At 41.6% G+C, this 20,928-nt stretch overlaps 2 protein-coding genes across 5 annotated transcripts in view; one reads left to right on the top strand and one right to left on the bottom strand.

The window, feature by feature from the left end:
• Positions 1-14,721, bottom strand: part of DNAJC3 (DnaJ heat shock protein family (Hsp40) member C3) — a 30,338-nt gene extending 15,617 nt beyond the window's left edge. Inside the window, exons 1-4 of the mRNA XM_012569570.5 lie at positions 14,482-14,721; positions 8,499-8,609; positions 5,385-5,509; positions 4,301-4,375 (exon numbers count right to left, since the gene is read on the bottom strand). Of these exons, the coding sequence (XP_012425024.2) occupies positions 4,301-4,375; positions 5,385-5,509; positions 8,499-8,609; positions 14,482-14,563 (393 nt within the window). The 5' untranslated portion in view covers positions 14,564-14,721. The remainder of the gene's footprint in view (positions 1-4,300; positions 4,376-5,384; positions 5,510-8,498; positions 8,610-14,481) is intronic.
• A 4,986-nt stretch (positions 14,722-19,707) lies between these two features.
• DZIP1 (DAZ interacting zinc finger protein 1) overlaps positions 19,708-20,928 on the top strand; it is a 40,078-nt gene continuing 38,857 nt past the window's right edge. For 3 of the 4 annotated variants that reach the window (XR_003961127.4, XM_072931320.1, XM_030276168.4), the window contains exon 1: positions 19,708-20,345. The gene's annotated coding sequence lies outside the window, so the exon portion shown is untranslated. The remainder of the gene's footprint in view (positions 20,346-20,928) is intronic. The other variant, XM_030276177.4, reaches the window with a different exon arrangement.

Below are 20,928 nucleotides of genomic sequence, written 5' to 3'. Positions count from 1 at the left end.
ATGACTTTCAAAGTTTAAAAGGAACAAATCAGCATGACTTTATTTTTTGTTTGTTTTTAAATAAAAACTTTTATTACCTTGCATTCTCTACACAGAAGAATGTGAACTGAAGTCACTCAAAGACATTCAATACCTTTTTCTTTCCCCATTTATCTTGAAGCAGCCTCTTCTCTTCTTCTCACCAGTAAGTTCTTGAAACACATGCATTTTGTGCTTATGTCTCTAACGTAATTCAACTTTAGTCCTCAGAAGTCCTTTACCAGAATTTCCCCTGGTTCTACCACTTGAGTATATGAAAGGAAAGAACCTAAATGATACATCAAAATCAAGCACAGGTCCCACACTTGGTCTTCAATTCCTCTTTATAAATCTTTACAAACCTTATGCAGTTTTTCATTTTACCTGGCAAAAATCAAGTTGTACTTAGACCTGAAAATTCTCCTTTATTCCCTACATTGTCTTTCAGCAAGAGAAGAGGAATGTGATCAAAGAGTTTTCTTTCTTTGTAGGATTCAAAAAAAAAGTCTCAAAGCTTTTTTCTGGTTAGATCTCTGCCTATAAGTCCTCAATGCTGTGCATCCACTCTCTCCCTAAAATCTGGAGCTTGTAGAAGAGGCAAATTTCTTCACCTGTAATTTCAAAAAGTACCAAGTCTACAAAACTCTCTGAAGTTCTGAACTCTTCAGCTCCAGCTGACTTGTTTGATTTCTTCCTTAACTTCTCAGCATTTTCTTCTTAAAAATTAAGAGCCTTTGGTAGGGATGAGCCTTACACTTCCATAAAAACTTGTGATAACACCACACTCCTTAGACTCACAGTAGGTTTCTTGTAATGTATTTGGAGAAAATGTCAGTGGAATATGAAAAGCAACATTACAATCATGGAGGCAAATCCAATAGTGATCAAGACCATTTGAGTGAATCATCCTAGGTAATTTTAGGTAACACAACATGTCCAGTTAAATACAGGGAAATTTTTCAAGGTCTCATTCAAACAGAAGTCACTGAGTGTGTACTACAGTATGATGAAAATACACACTCATAAGCTCTTATTAAGTAATTAGCATATTGCTATGATATTTAAATCAGTAATGTTAACTAAAGCAAAAAGAACCCTGCTCATTCAGGTTGTGAAAAACATCCTGAAGGGAACTGAGGGAACCTCCATGATTCCATGATTTGTGGTATCCAAGATAAAGACATCCATGTACTCAAGGATAGTGCACAGAGGAAAGCTCTGCACAGGTAACACAGCTAAAATGACAAACAGATTAAAAAAAAAAAAAAAAAGAAAAATATAAAAAAAAAAAATAAAAAAAGAAATATTTGAATACCTTTTATTCTTTATCTTGGAAGCTACAGATGATCACTGTAGCACAGAGGAATATATTTGGCAATATCTAAGGTTATATTAAATATCTCTGATGTAGTTAAGAGAGCCTCAAACACCCAACTAGATTGCCTAGTAACTTAAACCAGATTGATTAACTTACAGTGCCATAAGCTGGCCTGTCCCACCTAAATCCAAAACAGTACTATTACATGTAACAACCAACCATGGAAAGCTCTTGTCCAATGTATTTTGCAACAGGCAAGGGTTCAGATGAGAAAGCAATTTGCTGTTGTACAGAGCTCAGTCACTTGGTCTTGGCTGACATCTAGTGGAACTACAAGCGCTGCCTTCAGTGTCAAGTTTTGAATATCAGTTCTTCCAAGGCAGACAAAATTGTGTATTTAGGACACCTCCATTTACAGTATTAATGGCAATAAATTGCAACTGTGAGTGTTACAGTCAGTCTTAAAAAAGTCTAGAATTTAAAAGAAATATAACTATTTGGTATTTACTCACTTTCCAACAGACAAGGCACAAGTTCTGCTCTAATTTTGTACCTTCTACAGAATTCACCAACTCAAATACTTGTCATTTTCTCTGGAACATACACAGAGTCACTGACAACACGGTAAGGCACATACACAGGGCTGGCAGCATTTGCATTGTTTTTGTCACCTTTCCAGAAGGCCTTCCATCAATGAAAGTATGCCAATATCCCTTTCATTTTTCAGTAAAAATCACATGTTTACAGGTAAAATAAACATTCCAGGGCTTTCATGGCTTGAGGCCCTGGACACAAATGTTGATGGACTCACAGATCTATCCTGCTGACTTCTATTAATCAGAAACCACTAACCCAAACAGAAGGAACTTGATCTTAAAGCATATGAACACTAAACCAAAGTTGTAGCAGAAAAACAATTACTATTCATATAGCATGTGTAACAACTTTGTAAAATCACCAAAGGAATTATGTTTACTCCTTGTTTCATGTGGAAAACCTGACCCATGTAAAAAATTTAATCAGCTTGATTCATCTGCTGGCCAAAAGGAGAGGTTTCTACAAATGCAGTGCTGCTTAACAGGTGAAGGCATAAGTCTGAATCACACCCTCTATCCAAACCTTGTGATTAATTTCAGCCAACAGGAAAATACAGAGTACAAAAAAAAAATAGCTAAAAATAACACATGAAGGCTGAATCTCAAGAGGCCCTGCTTCCAAAAAGGAATACCACATCCCTTGCAGCTAGGCATTTCCACTGCCTGCTCTCACACTAGTACTGCCTCACAAGAGAGCCAATACTGATGTGCCAGAGAGGTCAGGAATATACAGAGAAGCTGCTTAGCAATCAAGAATTTAAAGATATTTAGGGTGCTCGCCACAAAACATCTTCCTGATACTATGAAATTATATAGGAAATATTTGAAGACATGAATTTTCTTTTCATTTCACAAGTACACATTAAAGGACAGGTTTACTCCTTTATATGAAGTACAGTTACAACGGTTTAAGTTCTACACAAAGCCATTGGTCTTACAAGCTGCAAAAGTTTACCTGTCATCCTTCCCGTCCTTTAGATGGGAAGGATGACACAATCAACCCTGACACTGCATAATTGTTACTGCAGCAACTGCGTCCTCAGTTAATCCGAGCTGAACAACTCCCTCCCACATTTGCAGACAGCAGCGCTGCACTGCTATCAGACTACACATTCCTAAGAAACTTACTGAGAAAGAAGCAGCCAGATGTGCCACTGCTACATGAACTTCAGAACAAGCTGCTGGAGCTCTGCTACAGACACAAGAACTGCCTGGTGCATTTCTACCTGCAAGGGACAATCCTCGTAGCTGTCCTGCAGAATATACAGAATAACCACTCCAGTTTTGTCATCCACACTTACTAGTAAGATTTCCATTAAACAGCTGCAACCTGGACCACACAACTTTTTTCATCACTCTCTTCAGAGACAGCCAACAAGACGGCATTTGTTACTTTGCAAATCCTTCTTATTTTGGCTTAAGGGACACACATACCAGCTGTTCAAACTAGCAACTCTTGAAGAGCAAGCAAGAATGAAGAATGCATCTTATTTATACTATTATTAACATGAATTTTCTGCAATAGAGAGGAAATCTACATTCACATTCTCTGAGGGCTTTTTTTCTGGGGTTAGATCAGTTTATCCGTGCAGCATAGGGCTGAAATGCACGAGATACCCGTTAAAACTAAAAACACCCCAAGTGAGTTTTAGGTGGGTAATATCCAGCTACTTCTAGTTGGAAACTGCATGATTCCTGATCATGGAGAGAAAGTACTGTCAAGACATTCATGAAGATGGAGAGCTCTGTAGATTAGGAGACAGAGGGATGCCACTGAACTGCTCAGTGACTAAATTAAGTGTGGTATTCCCATATCCTTTGAACAGAGAGAGATGCAGACTTTGCCAGGATTTTCCTGGGAAAGTCTGTGTCTCTCTCTGTTCAATGGATATGTGAATACTACAATTAAGAGTCAACAATTCTTTTGTAACCAGTAAAAAAGAGATAAGAATCTGCAAAGGTTGATCCATGGTGCCCCTAGTGACTTCCCAGGAGACATCAATATAGTGATGTAAACCAGAGTTCAGCTACATACTTTGAGTCCCATACTACTTATTTCTGAATGAAGGCTGCTCCCTTCAGCTATCAGTAAGCAGAGATCATGAAGTATCAGGCACACACAAGAAACACTTTCCAAAGTGCTCCATAGTTTCAGGTAAGAGCCCATTTCACCTGCATCACTATACTGCAACTCCACTGGTCATTTATTCATACATGGTTGCTTAGCTACTAGGCCTGCAAAGAACAGGAAAGAATCTCAGGCCTAGACAGAATATATTCTATAGAGCACCAGAGTTCAGATGTGACCTTGGCTCAGATCCCAACCTTAAAAGTAGTGATTGTAGTTCAACACTGGTCTACAACTTACCACATTTTTAAAGTCATCCTCTGCTTCATCGAATTTTCCTTGCTTAAGCAGTAATTGTCCTCTCTGTAATCTTGCCTGAAATGAAACATAACTTTTTATTTACAAATGGGGATTGAGCAAAGTATGAACACAAGTTTCATTTTAGTATAGCTAAAAAGCTAAAACAGGGATCATGACACCCATTCTCTGTCTTTTTGATTTAATGATGTTCTTATAAGGCCTCTTTAATGGCAAAGGATTGCTCTGCAACAGAACTTAGGGGCAAAAAGCAGACAATTTTTATGAAAAGAACTCATGTGAGAAGTTTCATAAATCAAAGTGAATGTGACTTTACACCACTTTCCTGATTATAACTGCTTACAGATGAAATAAATAGCAGAAATAATAAATAATTCCCACAATTATTTCATTAAACTGTCAGAATAATAGAAGCTACGTAAAAAGACAAGTCAATGATTTAGAAGACTTTGATTTCTAATACAAATATTTTCATACAACAGCAAATTTAACATTTGCTCCTTTATTGTCAACTACACAGGACATGCCACTGCCCACAAAAAAGGGAGGTGAGAGAATCAGTTGGAGAGGACTCCAGCACCAGTTTCCAACTAGTGAGGCAGTCTCCACATACAGTACCCAGAATGCAGAAAGGGGCAAGCAAATCCAAACTTGAAACAGTCACACAGGAATGCAGTGAGATTAGGACAGTTACTGTGGAGATACATCAAATCTAATGCTGATTAAGAGAAAAAAACCCCAGAGGCATCTGTGTGCTTTCTTCTCCCTGTCCCAAATGGCAAAGCCTTGGTGAACAACAGAATAACCACAAATGAGGGAAGTGTTTAGTATAAATCCATGAACTTAATAAAACCAATAGTTGTTTAAATAACTGTCTAGACTGTACTCAACACCATTGCAAATTAAGGCACATACACCATAGCTATTATTTTACCCACTTTAAAGCCCTCTGAGGGATAATGTATTCTCTATTCCTGTTGAGCAAAGTCTGAAAAAAATACAAAACCTTCTTTGAAGCAGTTTTTTTCTTTACACTTGAACAATCTTCAATTCCAGTAATACTTACTGATGTGAAGTCCTGCTTTAATTCAACCACTTTACTTAAATCGCGAATTGCTGCTTTAGATTTGCCCATGGCTAAGTACACTGTGGCTCGTCTGTAATAAGCAATATAGTTCTCAGAGTCTCCCTCTGCAAATGAGCAAACAGTAATCAGAATACTATCTCAAAGCTACTAAAAGTTCTGGTACAGGGGAACGATAGTGACTAAAAAATATATCATCTGACTCTTGAGCTACTGGAAATAATGGTATACATTAATAAAGCCATAAAATTTACAACATTGTGCAAGCAGTATTTTCTATGCAGTTTAATTATTTAACAATAAAGATTACACAAATACTGTAAATGACAAATAATTGAGAGTGAAGATCAAACATGTATGTGTTCTTCAGCTTTATACAGGAGAACCACCTCTACATACTAATGCAGTTTACCTCCAACTGCAGGCCTACATTTCAAAGGACATTAATTCATCCTTTTCCAGCCCAAGTACTGATCACCGTATCGGAGAAATGCAAATATTCCCAAAATTACTAATATGTTAGTGCAGTGTCAACACAGACACAACCTCTTTATATCATTCACTGAAATATCAGCACTTCTTTCTTTAGTAATAAAGTGGGCGTCAACATTCCCTCTCACCAGCAGACAAATGCACACACACTATCAACATGAGGTCTAGCTTCAGGGCCCACACAGTCCATGTTGTCTCCTGGTCAAAATTCCAAGATCCAGCAACTTTAACACTCTCCAAGCTAGCATATACTCCTGTACAAGAGACAAACATCAGTCTCTGAAAACAAGAATATTATTCTTAACATTCTTCTCTACGCAATATTTCACAGAAACAGGTTACTGTGGGCTCTCAAGGAAAAGTAACTTCAACCACCGAAACATCCCAATGTTGGAATACAGGAAACCTTTTACTATACTATTAAAAACATAATAATCAATCCAGAATTCACAGACAAGAACATTCATATCTGAGGAAGAGTAGTAGTATTTTTCTTCCTCACATCATTTGAGGTTAAAGTTGAACTTCAAAATAAATGGAAGAAATGGCACCACCAAAAATCTTATGATCAATGCAATGAAGTTTCATAGCTGGCCACCTCCATTACCAAAACACTAGCTCAGTTCTCACTGAAAAACCTATCTGCACTCTTCCTCTACCATATCTTGGCTGTGAAAATGCTAATCTCCAGAGCTGAAATTTAGTAGGCACTCCCATGCTGTATGCCTCTTTGTATGCCAGCATTATAAACCTCAAATAAGTTCAACTGTTATTACCCTTAAAAAAAAAAGCAGCACTGAATCCTAAAGATGTAGGCTACGTACAAACTGACAGCTGAAATTAAGGAACTTCATTAATACACAAAGGATGAAAGGTAGGAAAGAGCAAACACCAAAAGCACATTCCAGCACCAGATGACAGTTTTGCCTCAGTAAAATGAGGCAATGAATTACCGTTCATTACGGTTGCTGGAGTAAGTTGCCTTACTCCAGCAACAGTATTGAACAGCAACTGACACCTACCCTGACAGAAAGCATAAGCTGGGAGTGAAGAAAGAGATGAAAATTTAACTGAAGAGAGGTAATATAGACAGTAGTTTTCTTCTATTTTAGATGTTTGCAAAAAAAACCAAAAATAGACTGGCTGAGGCAAGACAGAAAGATCTATTTACCTCACAGTTAACCATAATGCAGTACAGCCAGGAAAGAATTCTAACCTCCTCACAAGCACAGTTGGCAAATCATGCTTTAAATCTTTTCAAAAAGACAAAATCTGAAGAAGAAGTCTGATGAAAATTAGGCCATCAGGCTAAAATCAGCATCCAACTACGAATCCCATAAAGGTCACAACTAAGGTAGTCACACCATATTTCTACAAGCTGCTCAAGCACAGCTGGCAAAGCCGAGGGTTTCACTCATGCAGGCACCTCACATCACTGCTGCCCCTACAACACCACCAGCACAGCCACTCACTGAACTGTTCTCCTCACCAAGTTCAAGTTTGCCAACTAATAATAAAGGAAAAAATCACGCTATAGCACACCTGTGCACAGAAGTGCTTTGGCAGCAACACAAACCAAAGGAGTAACAGACTGCATCTAGATGGAACAAGGAACTTCCATAACAGAAAAAAAGGGAAGTTGCCTCCTCCATTCTCTTTATAAAAGGGAAGTTGATCTTGGAGAATGCAAAGAAAATATTAGTAACTCAGAAGCAACCAATATTTTGTTTACGCTTCACTATTAAACCAAGGCATAAATAAAAAATTATCAATACTAGGACTCATCGATTTATAACATACCAGTAATAGTCTTTTCACAAAGAAAAAAAATGCACTTGTACACATTGTAACAAAGTTCAATAACTTACAACTGCACCATGCAATTAAGAAACTGTAGTGCTAATGGACACTGCTCTTTAGTGGTGCTGTCTCTATGCTTCAGTTAAAGGATTTTAATCAGCTAAGTTGCTTTAAAACTCTTAAAAGCAAACATTTAACTTCTCAGTTTTTTAAAAATGCAAAACACCAAACAAGAACAAACTCACTATTTGACTACAGGAGAGGGACAATTTTGCTCTCCGCTGCCAATTCAGTACTGCAAACTTGCAGCATCAGCTTCGCTGAAATATCACCTACTTCAAGATTTAATTAAGAAAAAATAAGAAGAGAAAGAGTGACTATTTTAAACATTGCATCTTCTACAGCACTGGATAGGAGAAAGCATGGATAAAGCCAGACTTTCAAAGACATATTCATACTTTGAAAAACATCATAAAGATGAAACCTGATCTTGATGGGATTAGACAGACAGGGAATACCACATCAAATAATATCAGAGTCATTATAATTCCTTTCATACAGCTAGCTTCTAGTGACTTAAGTGTTTATGTATCATGTAGTTAATTTAACAGTTTTCTTCTATCAAAACCAAAGCATAAATATTCTACTGCTGGCTTCTGTCCAAACTGCTGTATAAAGATACCCCAACTTCTGTGATTCATGGAATGCAATTTGCAAGAAAGCAGGATATTTAATGAAGCAAACAGTGGGAAAAACCCACCCAAAGGTATTTCAGTACAAGAGTCACCTCCCTGAGATACATACCTATAGCTGCATGAAAGTGAGATAAAGCATCCGCCAGCTGTCCAGCAGCCAATAATTTCTTCCCCATTTCAAGTTGTTTTTCTACTTCTGCATTTATTCCACACTCAGCTCCTTAAAGAAAAACAAAAATACCAAGGTTCTGAATGAACAGTTTGATTACAGCAAACAAATACAATGATAATACAATGCATGTAACAAACCATTATTTACAGAGGCAGAAGTCACATCCTCCTGCACTTTAGGTAATCTCAGAGGTCTTCTCCAACCTAGGGGATTCTGAGACTCTGTAAAGCACCCTGCAGTCTAATAACCCCATAGCATGTCCCATTTAGGATGTCTCAAAAGAACGCAAGATGTGGCTTTACACCCCACTGTGACAAGGCATCAAATATACATCCACACATTCAGTAACATACTCTGACTTTCAATTTCAGAAGAATCTGCAAAGCACTTGTAACACACACATGCAGCAAATGCACAAAGGTTCTAAGTTAAAATTAATGACCCTGATGGTAACTTAATATTTAACTGAGAACTGTTTGACTACTTAGAGATTGGCTTCTCATCTACTGCACTTTTGTCTCATCTTCATAATTTCCAGGGCAAACTTCTACAGGACTGCAAGTTTAGACAAACAATTAAAATTCTCACTCCTTTTCCCTTTAACCAGTAGCATGAAAACCATACTAAAGTGGTAAGTCTTTAAAGTGCCAGTTTGAGTTTAAAGCTAATGAACTGCTGCTGTTCAACCAACAGGGAAAGACTATTGTTGGGAAGAAATGAGCAGTCAAGTGCAAGTACATGCTGTACAAACATCAACAGCTTTTTCGTTTGTGCTGTTTCCTGCAGCCTTCAGATCAGGACAGAATTCCACTACAAATTACCCACCAGCTTATGGCTATTAAAAAACTTTCACACCAGAAAAATTTTCATTTATTAAGAGGATACCGTATGCCTAGATTTAAGGAAGGCAATATACTGAAATCCTGAATAAGCACATTATATTAAAACCCAGTGATTTATAACTTATTTCGCTCAGGTTTTGCACTGAGCTGATTCAGATAGGCACTTTAAATGCAAAAATGTAGTAGCACTCCGAAGTTGTTTCTTAGAATCCAAATAAAAATATTACAGTACAGCTGACTGAAGCAAAGTATAGCCAAACTTCTCACACTGAAAGGTGGTTAAACAAAAACATACTTGTAATGAACAAGCAGTAATTTCTTATCACCAAATCATCACAATTTTAGATGTAGGAGCTCTTAATACTATGGATCTTAATTTATTTTTTCTTTTCTACTCTATTATATAGCTCACAATTCTTTTAATTCCGCATTATAAGAAAATCCTTGAGCTGTCAATACTAAAATGAACAAAATACCCTCTGCATCCACTAGAGAAAATCCTATCTTCTAAAAGACTGACAGTAAGTCAGCACACTGAATTAAAGGACTTCAACTCAATTATTCATTTTAGAACAATGATAGAAAGCATTTTTTTTTAATTAATGGAAATAACTTCATGAAGTCACAAATTTCCAATGAATACTTTTTGTTTAAGTAGATGGAGTTAAAACTGCCTCCATGATAAATAATTGTTATTTGAGGATCTTACTAAATTATTAATTTTAAAGTGAACTCTAGGCATGCAAAAAAGGTAGTCCCATTTTATGTGTCTAATTTGCAGTAAAAAAGGACATTCTTCCTAGCCCATTTTCCTTTGCTAGTGTAAAGCTTCAAGCAGTCCAGTGTCCTTTAAAATGACAAATCAAGTATAAGAAACACAATGAAAAAGCTAAGAACTGAAAAAAAACCTCACCACAAATTTGGAAGTATGCTAGCAATAAAGCTGGTATAAAACCATAACCAGACTGAAGGATTTAACACAACCTAATACCAACTAAAATCTCTTGAATTTCACACCTCCTGTGTTTCCCCACACACAAATACCTGAAATCTTTCAAAACACGTCAGCTGGGAGTGGTATCCTAGAATTGGGCTATAAATTACTCTTTGATGAACTTTCCATCTACCTAATATGGCATTCAATTCCCACAGTCTCAAGCATCCTTGTTTTACATTCAGTTACATCAGGATCACTCCAAGAATACGTTTTTCCACAGTAAGATGTACCTACACAATTTGGTGTCTTTCAAACATGTTGTGTTCAGTACAGTTATAGTTACATAATATTTAAGTGGAAGGGCCATCTTTTTCCTTGAAAATAATGAAGACAATTACTAAAACAAATGAGAAAGGTGACCACTGATTGCAAACAAGTAATAAAAGCAGGAGCAACATGGATAAATAAAGAAGCAATTGTGAAGTCTTGTAGATTCCCTGTAAAAATTCCCTGTAAAATACATTAAACATTTACATACATTAACCTATACATTAAACCTCAGCTCTGCAAGTTGCTGAACATCATAAATTGGTGCACGAATCTCCAGGAGCAGCCTGAATTATCAGCCTAACCATGATGAAAAGTGACATTTACCATAACTACTCAGGAACACTCTGCAATGACCTGATAGTTGGACTGTTTATTCACAGAAATCTATTGCTTATTCATTTTCTGGCTGTAGGCAAACAATTGCTCTAAACAACACAGCCCACAGCAGACATCTGAAAACTGAAAACATAAGCACAGGAGTCCAAGGACTCAAATTCCCTGCAATCTCTTTGAGTACCTATGCACTCTTTGGTCTGGGAATGAGCCTAAGAAGTTCAGCTGGAGCAAAAAAAATGCAAATCCCACCCCACAGAGCTCTTTCCAACATATACACATTTGTGAGCTGGAAACCACAGGCCCAGTTGAAGAAGCTCTGCATGCTCCACCAAGAAACTAAATTTACCCGAGAGATGTGCAACCTTACCATTATTTTTAAAAACTTCCATATATTTTAATTTGAATATCATTTCTTAATACTGCCTAAGTGTTAAATATTCACCCTGGGCCTCAAACAACCACACACATGAGCCCAGCTGTTAGCCAAATATTCTGGATAAATTCAGAGCCTGAAGTCATTGCAAGTCTGGGACAAGAGTCTAAGAGTCAAAAAAACCCAAACCAACAGAAAGAAACCAAACAAACACAAACTCCCAAACTATTCCCATATAACTTTGGTACTAACCAAAATTGCTACTAACCCTGACAACTCAAGGGACAGCAATCAGAATGCCTAAGGAAGGTAAGCAGGTGCAGCTAACCTGTTTTTCCAGTTAAATACACTCACTTCAAATAAATTATAACTTCATGGTAGGAAGTTTTATTAGGATAATTGGTGCTAATATGTAGGCACCTAAGTCTACGGACTTGAACTATATCCTTGTATAATTGGTCTCATCCACATTGCAAAGAACTCAAAGCCCTGCAACTTGAGAATAGCTTCAAGATGTTACATTAGTCTACACACTCCTGTTTTCCCCCTTGTAGAATTGCCACCTTTTTTTTTCTAAATCTTGTTTTCAAGCTGAGTAACAAGATTATGAAAACAAACAGAATTAGTTCCTACTGTGTACCAAAACCAGTTGTTTCAACGACAAGGAAGCAGCATGCATGCCACTAATCTTAACTGCATTCACCTAAACCTTTCTTTTTCCCCCAGAGAGGAACTTAATGATTGCCTTATCTTGTCAGAGGACTAGGACATCCTGGTTTTGTAGCATTTTTTTATCAGAATGACCCTGAATCTTAAGTTTGCTGTTATTTTTCAACAGTTTGGTCTTGTTTTAGATATATTTGCTAACATGATTTTCAAGAACTACACTGAACTAAGTAATAAGTGGACAAGCACCGACAGTTTCAGAAGCAACACTTCTGAGGTTTACAGGGAACCTCAGATTATGCAGTAGAGCCATGTGCAACTTCCACCCAGCAAGTTTTCATCCCCTCCCCGTTTGCAAAGGAAGTCGATAAATACAGCAAAGACTGGCAGACAAAAAAGCCCCACCCTCAAGTAGCCTTTGCATTTGGGGCCAAGAAAAAAAAAAAAAAAAAAAAAAAAAAAAAAAAAAAAAAAACCAAAAAAAAACATCCCAAACTTAGGGCAAAAAAAAAAAAAGGTGAGAGGAAGAAAAAAAACCCTTAACGCTCGTGGTCTGACAGTAACTAACTGAGCTCTGTATATTCAGAGCCCATTTATTCTTCCCCATATTACATTTCCTTTCTTCTGCTATGAGGAAGGAGAGGGGGAAAATGAACAACACTTCGTTAGTCCTCCTCAGTCACCTCTTTTTGTTTGGATTAGTGTGGACAAACAACAATGATGAATTAATCTTCCCAAAAGAGGATCTCTGCCAAATTCATCACAAATGGAGGTGAAGAGGAGGAATCAAAAATGGTTTTTACACGGTGTATTTACCAGCCAGATATAAACAGTATTCACTGCCATCAACTGTGAGATACAAAGTTAATACAGAATGATTCTTTCAGATTCATGAATCAGATGACAAAAGACAGACTTCAATTACCAAGACATCAAAATACAAATTTAAATGTGACTATGAACACCTTTGAGCTCAAAGACCAGTAATATTCCTAAGGGAAATAAAAAAAACTAGATACTTAAACAATATAACGCCCTCCAAAATTCTCTAACTACACATTCTGAAAAGTTAAATAATGAGCTAAAAAGTCAGTGAATTCAATAAATAAGATCGAGTACTACCACTTCTCAGTCTATTACTGTACTCTACATCTTTATTAACTGAAGTTAAGACAATGTCCACCAAATTAGGAAGTGTGCTACACCCAAATAGTCATTAAACCACACACTTGAAATAGGTTGGCAGCTATAAATTAAGAATCCTCAGCAGGAGCACCACTGCCACAATCTAACAATCTAAACCGGGGGGGGGGGAAGAACGGGGGGGGGGGGGGGGGACAGTAACCTCTGACAAAAGTTACTATTTGTCTTCTAACACTACTAGAATGCATATTAAAAAAAAAAAAAAGGCAAGTTGACACCACAGTACATGATCTAATGCACGGTGTCTTTGGCACAGTATGTTCCTGTTGCCACCTGGACAGCTGAAGTATTCTTTAATTTAGTGCAACTGAATTTTTAATGTTAACCTCTATGTTCCTTAAGCCCATAGCCCTTTTCTGAGTACTAACAGCTTCAATATCATTTCCATCTGCCACTGGCAGGTAAACAATGTCCCTCAGGTGAAACCTGACTGTAACTACCATTCTTCAACAGAGTTAGAAACTTAACAACAGCCTGTGAATAAAAGTCTGGCTACACAGGTGTTACTGGCAGTGTACCATTAAAGTAAACAAGCTGCACAAAGCACAGATAAGCTAAATTTCAAATACTAATGGTAACAGGTGAAAAAAAAATAAGACCAACAAAAAAAACCACAAACGGAACAAATTCAACGCAACCATCAAAAGCCTCAGCGAATCTGTGTGGTACTAATACTGGCTGCGGCTGAGAAGGGCCACTGGAAAAGCCTTTGAACTTCGGAATTACACAAAATCCACACGGGAGTGCGAAATTCACGGCTAGCACAGAAGGGCCGATGCTGTCCCACAGCTGCACTCGAGGACACCAGGGCACCCGAGGCTTCACAGTGGCTGGCGGCAGCCCCAGCCCGGCCGTGAGCAGGCCGGGGAGCGCGAAGCACACACAGCGAGCCGCCTCCAAGCGCACTAACCCCAACAGGTCACCGGCAGCGCCCGTGCCCTTGTTACTCATCCTTCGCCACAGCGCCGAGTGATGAGGTGGCAGCGCTGCATCTCGCTCCGCACACCCTTTCCCGAAATGTGCCCCCCGCTCAAGACAACACGGGCCCGAGGAGGCGGGGGGGTGTGGAGTGTGGCCCCGCCGCCATGGCGGAATCCTCGCAGCCCCGACAGGAGGGCCGGACGGAGGGCGGGCGGCCGGCCACCAGCCACCACGGCCGAGGGCCAGCCCCGACGGGCCGCGGCACAGTACCCCCCGCACCGCACCCCCACCAGGGACCCCGGCGCGGCTCACCCTGGTACTGCAGGTCGAGGAGCACGAGCAGGAAGGGCAGAGCGGAGCCCAGGCGCCCGGCGGAGGCAGCGGGGGACACCATCTCCTCCTCCTCCGTCGCCGCCCCCCGTCCCGACAGTGGCGGCTCCGGGCCGGGCCCAAGCGAGCGGCGGCTCCAGCTCCTCCGGGCAGGGTCGTGGGCGACGCTGATTGGCCGCGCCGTGCGCTCCCGCCCCCGCCTGGCGCCCGCCGCCGGACGTGAGGGAGCGGCGCGAGCGCGCCGGCCCCGCCCCGGCGCGGTGCCTCACGGAACATGGCGGCGCGGCGGGCACGGCCTCGGCAGAGATGGCGGCGCCCCGCCCCGCCCCGCCCCGCCCCGCCCGCTGAAAGGCGCACGGAGTGTGTGCCTGGCCGTGTCCGCATTTCATCTCCTGTCTCTTTGCCCGCTCCCGCCCTGCTCGTCTTGACATCCCTTGAGTCAAAAGTTGTTAACGATTTGCCCAGAGAATTGCAGAGAATGAAAATCGGATTGGGAAATACAGTCGTGCTTCATCACAGAAGCACAGAATATCCTGGGTTAGAAGGAATCCATCAGGATCTTAAAGTCCAACTCCTGGCTCTCCACAGGGCATGCCAAGAATCACATCATGTGCCTGAGAGCATTGTCCAAACGCTTCTTGAGCTCTGTCAGCCTGGTGCTGTGACCACTGCCCTGGGAGCCTATTCCAGTGCGCAGCCACCCTCTGGGGGAAGAACCCTTTTTCTAATATCCAACCCAAACCTTCCCTGACACAACTCCAGGCCATTCCCTCAGTCCTGTCACTGGTCACCACAGAGAGGAGATCACTGTCTGCCCTTTCTCTTCCCTCCATGAGGAAGTTGTAACTGCAATGGAGTCTCTCCCCAGTCTCTTCTTCTCCAGACTGAACAGACCAAGTGACCTCAGCCGCTCCTCATATGGCTTCCCCTTTTGGCCCTTCATCCTCATGGCCCTCCTTTGGACACCCTCAATAGCTTTATGTCTTCTCCCGAGTTGCTGCTGGTAATATATAGTAACATCAGAGGGCGACAATTAGCAAGGAATGACCCTTGAAGCTACTCATTGCTTCAGAGACAGCGAACTGACTAAGGTGACATTTGGTGGAGATAGTTATATCTCTGCAGGACCCTGGTATGCTCGGTGATACAATCGATAGATACAATTTCATTAATAATCTCGATTCCAAAACCACCCTAACAAAAGTTTCCTGATCCAGGAAGAATATAGAAGCAATATAGCAGACTGAACTGAGCAGAATATAGAAGTAATATAGGAGACTGTTTGTTGTATGCACAATCTAGTATGAAAATAAAGGAGGAAGTGAGAGAGGACAATAACACATAGGTGGTATTCTCAGGACTATGTCTTATAAGAGGTTTCTCAGTCCTTGTACCTCATTTTCGTTCTTACCTATGTGCATCTCTCTGTCAGAAACTTAGCTGTGGTGGCGTTACATTAAATAGTAGTGTACATCTGCTTAACATGGGATTCTTGTTTATCTAGGCTAATCCTTTGGAAATTTCACATTTGGATTGCTATTCACAGGAGAGGGCTGTGGGGAAATTCCTTTATCTGGGTTTCTTAACAGTAAATAGAAATAAAAAGGCTTCTACAACCCACAGTTCAGCACAAGAGCTTAATTTACATACTGTAAACTTGCACTTGGAAAAGCTGATGTTTGTCATTGGTCTTGAAAGGGAGCGTGAGTGTCCAGTCTTGTCTAGGACAAGGGAGTAAAATATTTAATTTATGAAAACATGCCCTTATTAAAACATGTATTGTATTTTTAGGGCATAGAATATGTCTCAATTAAAATGCTACTCTGAAAATCAAAAAAAAAAATTGCTTCAAATATTGAGACACTGTTATTTTTCTGAAGTAAAGAATTTTATTTTGAAAATATATGAAAAATGTTAACATTAATGAACTCTTTGTATTTCTTGATTGAAGCAATTTCTGAAATTCAGTCTATTTGCATAACTAGTTTTGATTTCCCTGAAACTCATTTTGATTCACCTAGCATTAATTACACATATTTTCCCCAGCTCAACCCCAAATTTCAAATCTCTGTGAGTCCAGGAAGCTATTTTGTTTCTCTTGAATGTGTCTGATTTTACAAACTGAAAAATACCATTAACAAAGTGCTGTGCCATCACTGAAGGTGTTTGTTCTTATTTTGTCTTCCAAAACACTGAACAAGCAAAGCTTGCACTTCTAAGCGCTTTAACCAGAACTTAGAGCATGTATGTGTGCAGCCTTACCTCTGCCTCCTCTAGCAGACAGTTCCATACTCTTCTTTCTTAAGACGATGTTTCAATCTCTCAAGACATTATCAATTCAAGCCACTGGCAACAGAACACTTCTCGTGCAGAATTTTACAAGTTCATGTAAGCCATTGGTCAGTGATGCCATCTAGCATCCTCTTTTACTCACCCAGCTGCAGGCTGTTATAGCCACGTCAGTGAAAAAGTGCAATGCAGTTGTTAGAAAAAGAACAAATATCTACTGTATGCCGTAAAAAATTCATCTAGAGGTATTTAAGTGTTAAAATCCAAGTACTTGCTTGTGTGACCCTTCTGTTGCTGCAATTGCATCAATGGTTTCAGTGTCTTTGCAGACATTTCTCTATAGTTAAGTTGAATTCCCTCCGAGTTGGGAAGAAAGGAAGATACATGAGCTGGCCATCCCAGTAAAATCCAGCTAGACTTGTTATGTGAAGATAAACTTTTAAGAGAAACTCTTTTATTTTAATATAAAAAAGATTTAATTTGAAGAGTCTGAAGCACCCAAACTTGAAAATAAAATTTATTAAACTACATAGAGCAGTGTCTATTCAAACTGCTTAATTGTGGTTGGTGGTAGTTGTTGGATTGAAGGAGTGACACAAAAGGGTCAGGAGAGTGGTTCGTTCTGCCTTTCTTTAAAATATTTTGTTTTCCTGTGATAAAAATACGTAAATTATTTCCTCAGGTAAACTGAGTGATGGAAAGTTTGAACAAATGGAAGTATTTATTATAGGTATTTGTCACAGTTTACCCCCAGCCAGCAACTAAGCGCCACACAGCCACTCGCTTGAAAATTGAAAAATGTCCTGTGGTGCAAACTGGCAGGAAGGAAAAGATTAAATAAACTAAGAATCTGGCTAAGATCATTATTATTCTTACACCATTCTGGTGAAGTCAGCTTTCCACCAGAGTTAATGATTACTTGTATGCGTCACTCTGAGAGCACTGTAGGAGAGAGGTTACTGAAGAGTCAATTTCTCAGTTCCCAAGACAGTTTTTCCACTGCCCTCTCAAATTAATATGTCTTGTACGACATGTGTAGTCCTCCTCCACAACACAAAATACACCAATAACTTTTTCACTTAACACGTTGCATCAGTGCTCTGGGGGCCTGCCTGTCCCTGCCCAGCCTCCCTCAGTGCCCAGTACCCCTGCTACTCAGGATATTTCCCAAGTAGCCATTGCCAAGATGTCATCATATTTCATTCCACAATCAGAATACTCTCATTTTTCTGCTCTCACAAATACCTTGCAAGTGCTCTTGGTCCTCTCCTAGTAAATCCACAAATGTTTTAGGAGAGTACTTTTGTCACCAAGGTATATAAGGTTAGAACTCAGCACTAATGTGGGTTAAAGAATACCCACCCTTGCCAAGTGAGGCTGTACCACTTACAGCTAGCAATTAAAGATTAATCAAGCTCTGGAACAAATTAGAATAAAAGAATTAAAGGGCGAGAACCACCCCTTCACCATAAAAATCTTAGTTATAGCTCTCATCCAAGGCCTGCTTGTGTATTTTGTATTAAACAGGTACTAGAATAACCACCAAAATCCACATTTCTGCACACTTCATATACCACTCCCCTCATCAACTGAAGAGCATTTCCAGCATTTTTGCACACAGTTAGCATTTACTTTGATACAAAAAAAAAAACAAAAAAAAAACAAACAAAAAAAAAACTTTATTTGCAAGAGAAATCCTTAAAAGGCATGCTGAACAGACTCTGGTGTTGCCATTAGGGCATTCTAAGGGCATGGGGTATAGAATTTCTTGGGCACCCAAGGGCCTGTACTTGTTCATCTTGCTCTCTGAGTGCTCCAACTATTCACATATTCACAACTATTCATCAACTTGTATTGCATATTTGCCTCTAGGCCTGACCCACAGAGGCTGTGACTGTCATACTGCAGGTTTCCAAAGTCCTCTCTTAATTAAGGTTTACCACACTAAAGCCTTAATAAAGCATCTTCTGGCAATGCCTGCTGTAGTAGTCCAACAGATGTAGATCTGCAGAAGCAAAAGTCATTAGTACTGAGGACTGGATGTCCACATTTGATACATGTTCAGGTTTTCCTTCAGACTAGCCTGATCCTCTGGATTGAACACACATTAGTGACTGAAGCATGCTGAGGTACCCTTGGAGCATCAAAAACATAAGCACCTAAATTATCACCTCTTTTTAAAGCTGGTGTTCACAGCATATGTGCCTACATCTACACTGTAGCAACAGAATTTCATAGTTCAGTAAGGTAAGTTGGTGTCAGTACTTTGGAAAACACAGTGGTATATCCCTGGCCAAATGGAATTCCTAAATGAAGATTAGGTGTTGTAAATGTCTAATGATTACTTCCATCACTGAATTTGCCAGCATAATTTATATTAAATACAAACTGTTTGAAATTTTCCTTGTGGCCACAAAGGCTGCACAGCATTTATAATGGAAAAACACAATTTAAAACACTTACAGGGAAGAGGAATGAAATCAGAAGGATTTGAGGTAATCTGTAGCTGCTGGAATTATTCTATCTGCATGATACAATACATATTTTAATTGAAAAGAACAACTTCATCTGACATTACTGCTATAAGATACCTGCAGGAAAGCATACGCCCAACCTTATCCTGGTACTGGAATATGGTGTTTTCCCGCAAACGTCAGAAAACTCTCATGAAAGCTCCTCACCTTCTCCCGCTGGAGATTATCACTACGTTCTCGGTCTCTCGGGCTTCCCTCCAGCTCGGCAGGCAGGCGAGTCTCTGCAGACCCACAAACCCCTTTCCAGCTCGGTGCGCAGGCAGGATGCTGGAAATCTTCCGAGACCCCGGTTCTGCTCGGCGGGCAGATGGGATCCTGCAGCTCCTCAAGACGCCCCATCCATCTCGGTGGGCAGGCGGGCTCCTGCAAGCCCCAAACCCCCCATCCGTCTCGGTGGGCAGGCGGGCTCCTGCAAGCCCCAAACCCCCCATCCGTCTCGGTGGGCAGGCGGGCTCCTACAAGCCCCAAACCCCCCATCCACCTCGGTGGGCAGGCGGGCTCCTGCCCCCGCCCCACCGCCGCCCGCCTCGCGTCGGCGGGGACTCCCAACCCCGCGAAGAAGTTCGCTGCTCCACAGGTTTAAACGTGTCGTGTGCGGTGACTGCGTGGCAAAACGTGCCTTGAATTTCCAAAGGCAGCCTTTCCAAAGCCTGTTGTAACTTCCCTTGCATTTTACAAAAAGGGAGAGAAAAGGCTTCTTCTCGGTCGGAGAGGCTCGGGACCGGACTAAGACAAAGGACATCCCGCCTGGGCATCAGCATCTGCCGGGCAGGTTTTCAAGGAGTGAGAGCCGACGAGCAGCAGGGAAGCCCCCGCCTGCCCTGGCCGCCCACCCCTCCGCAGCCAGCACCGCCAGCGGCCCCGGGGTAGCGGGGCCGGCGCGGGCCGGGCCCGGCGGAGGCCGGGGGGCGCAGCCGCCGCCCGCCGCGGCACCGCCGCTAACGGCCGGGGCGGGAGCGGCCGCAGCCCCGCCGCCCCTCCGCACCCCTGCGCCCGCCGAGACCCGCGGAGCTGCAGCCGGAGGTGAGCGCAGGGATCTCCCTTTCTCCCCCCCGCCCCGGGCGCAGGAGGGTGGCGGGAGGCAGACTCCGGAGGGGCCTCTCCCCGGGGCAGGCGGCAGGGAGAGGCGAGGCGGCCGCGCTCCGAAACGGAGCCGCAGGTTTTGGCAGGCAGATGGAGCCCGGCTCAGGGCCTCCCGCAGGCCCGGCCGCGCTCGGCCGCCTCCCGAAGCGCCGGGTCCGGGCCTGGCCCGCGGACACCGCCGCGGGGAAGCGCCGCTTTTCCCCCGTCCCGCCCGTCCCGGAGAGGAGGGGCGGCCGGGGACGCAGGCGGTGCCGCCCTTGACCAGGCCTCGCGGGTGGGTGATGACTATAAATTCTTCATGGGCACAGCTCCCAGAATAGAGTAAATCTGGCAGAAAGGAAAGGGAAAAAAGATCGAAAAGGGCCGCCTCCTCCCGTCCGTACTTTTTCTGTCTCCATCGAGATGCCAGGGCGGTTTGTTCGTCTTCTCGTGGTGCCCCTCCCATCCCTGGCAATGTTCAAGGCCGGGTTGGATGGGGCTCTGAGTGAACTGGTCTGCTAGAAGGTGACCCTGCCCATGTCAG

This window comes from Taeniopygia guttata, chromosome 1 (genome assembly GCF_048771995.1).
Source record: "Taeniopygia guttata chromosome 1, bTaeGut7.mat, whole genome shotgun sequence".
Classification (NCBI taxonomy): domain Eukaryota; kingdom Metazoa; phylum Chordata; class Aves; order Passeriformes; family Estrildidae; genus Taeniopygia; species Taeniopygia guttata.
The sequence above is the reverse complement of the archived record's forward strand: the minus strand, read 5'-3'. Positions and strand labels throughout refer to the sequence as shown.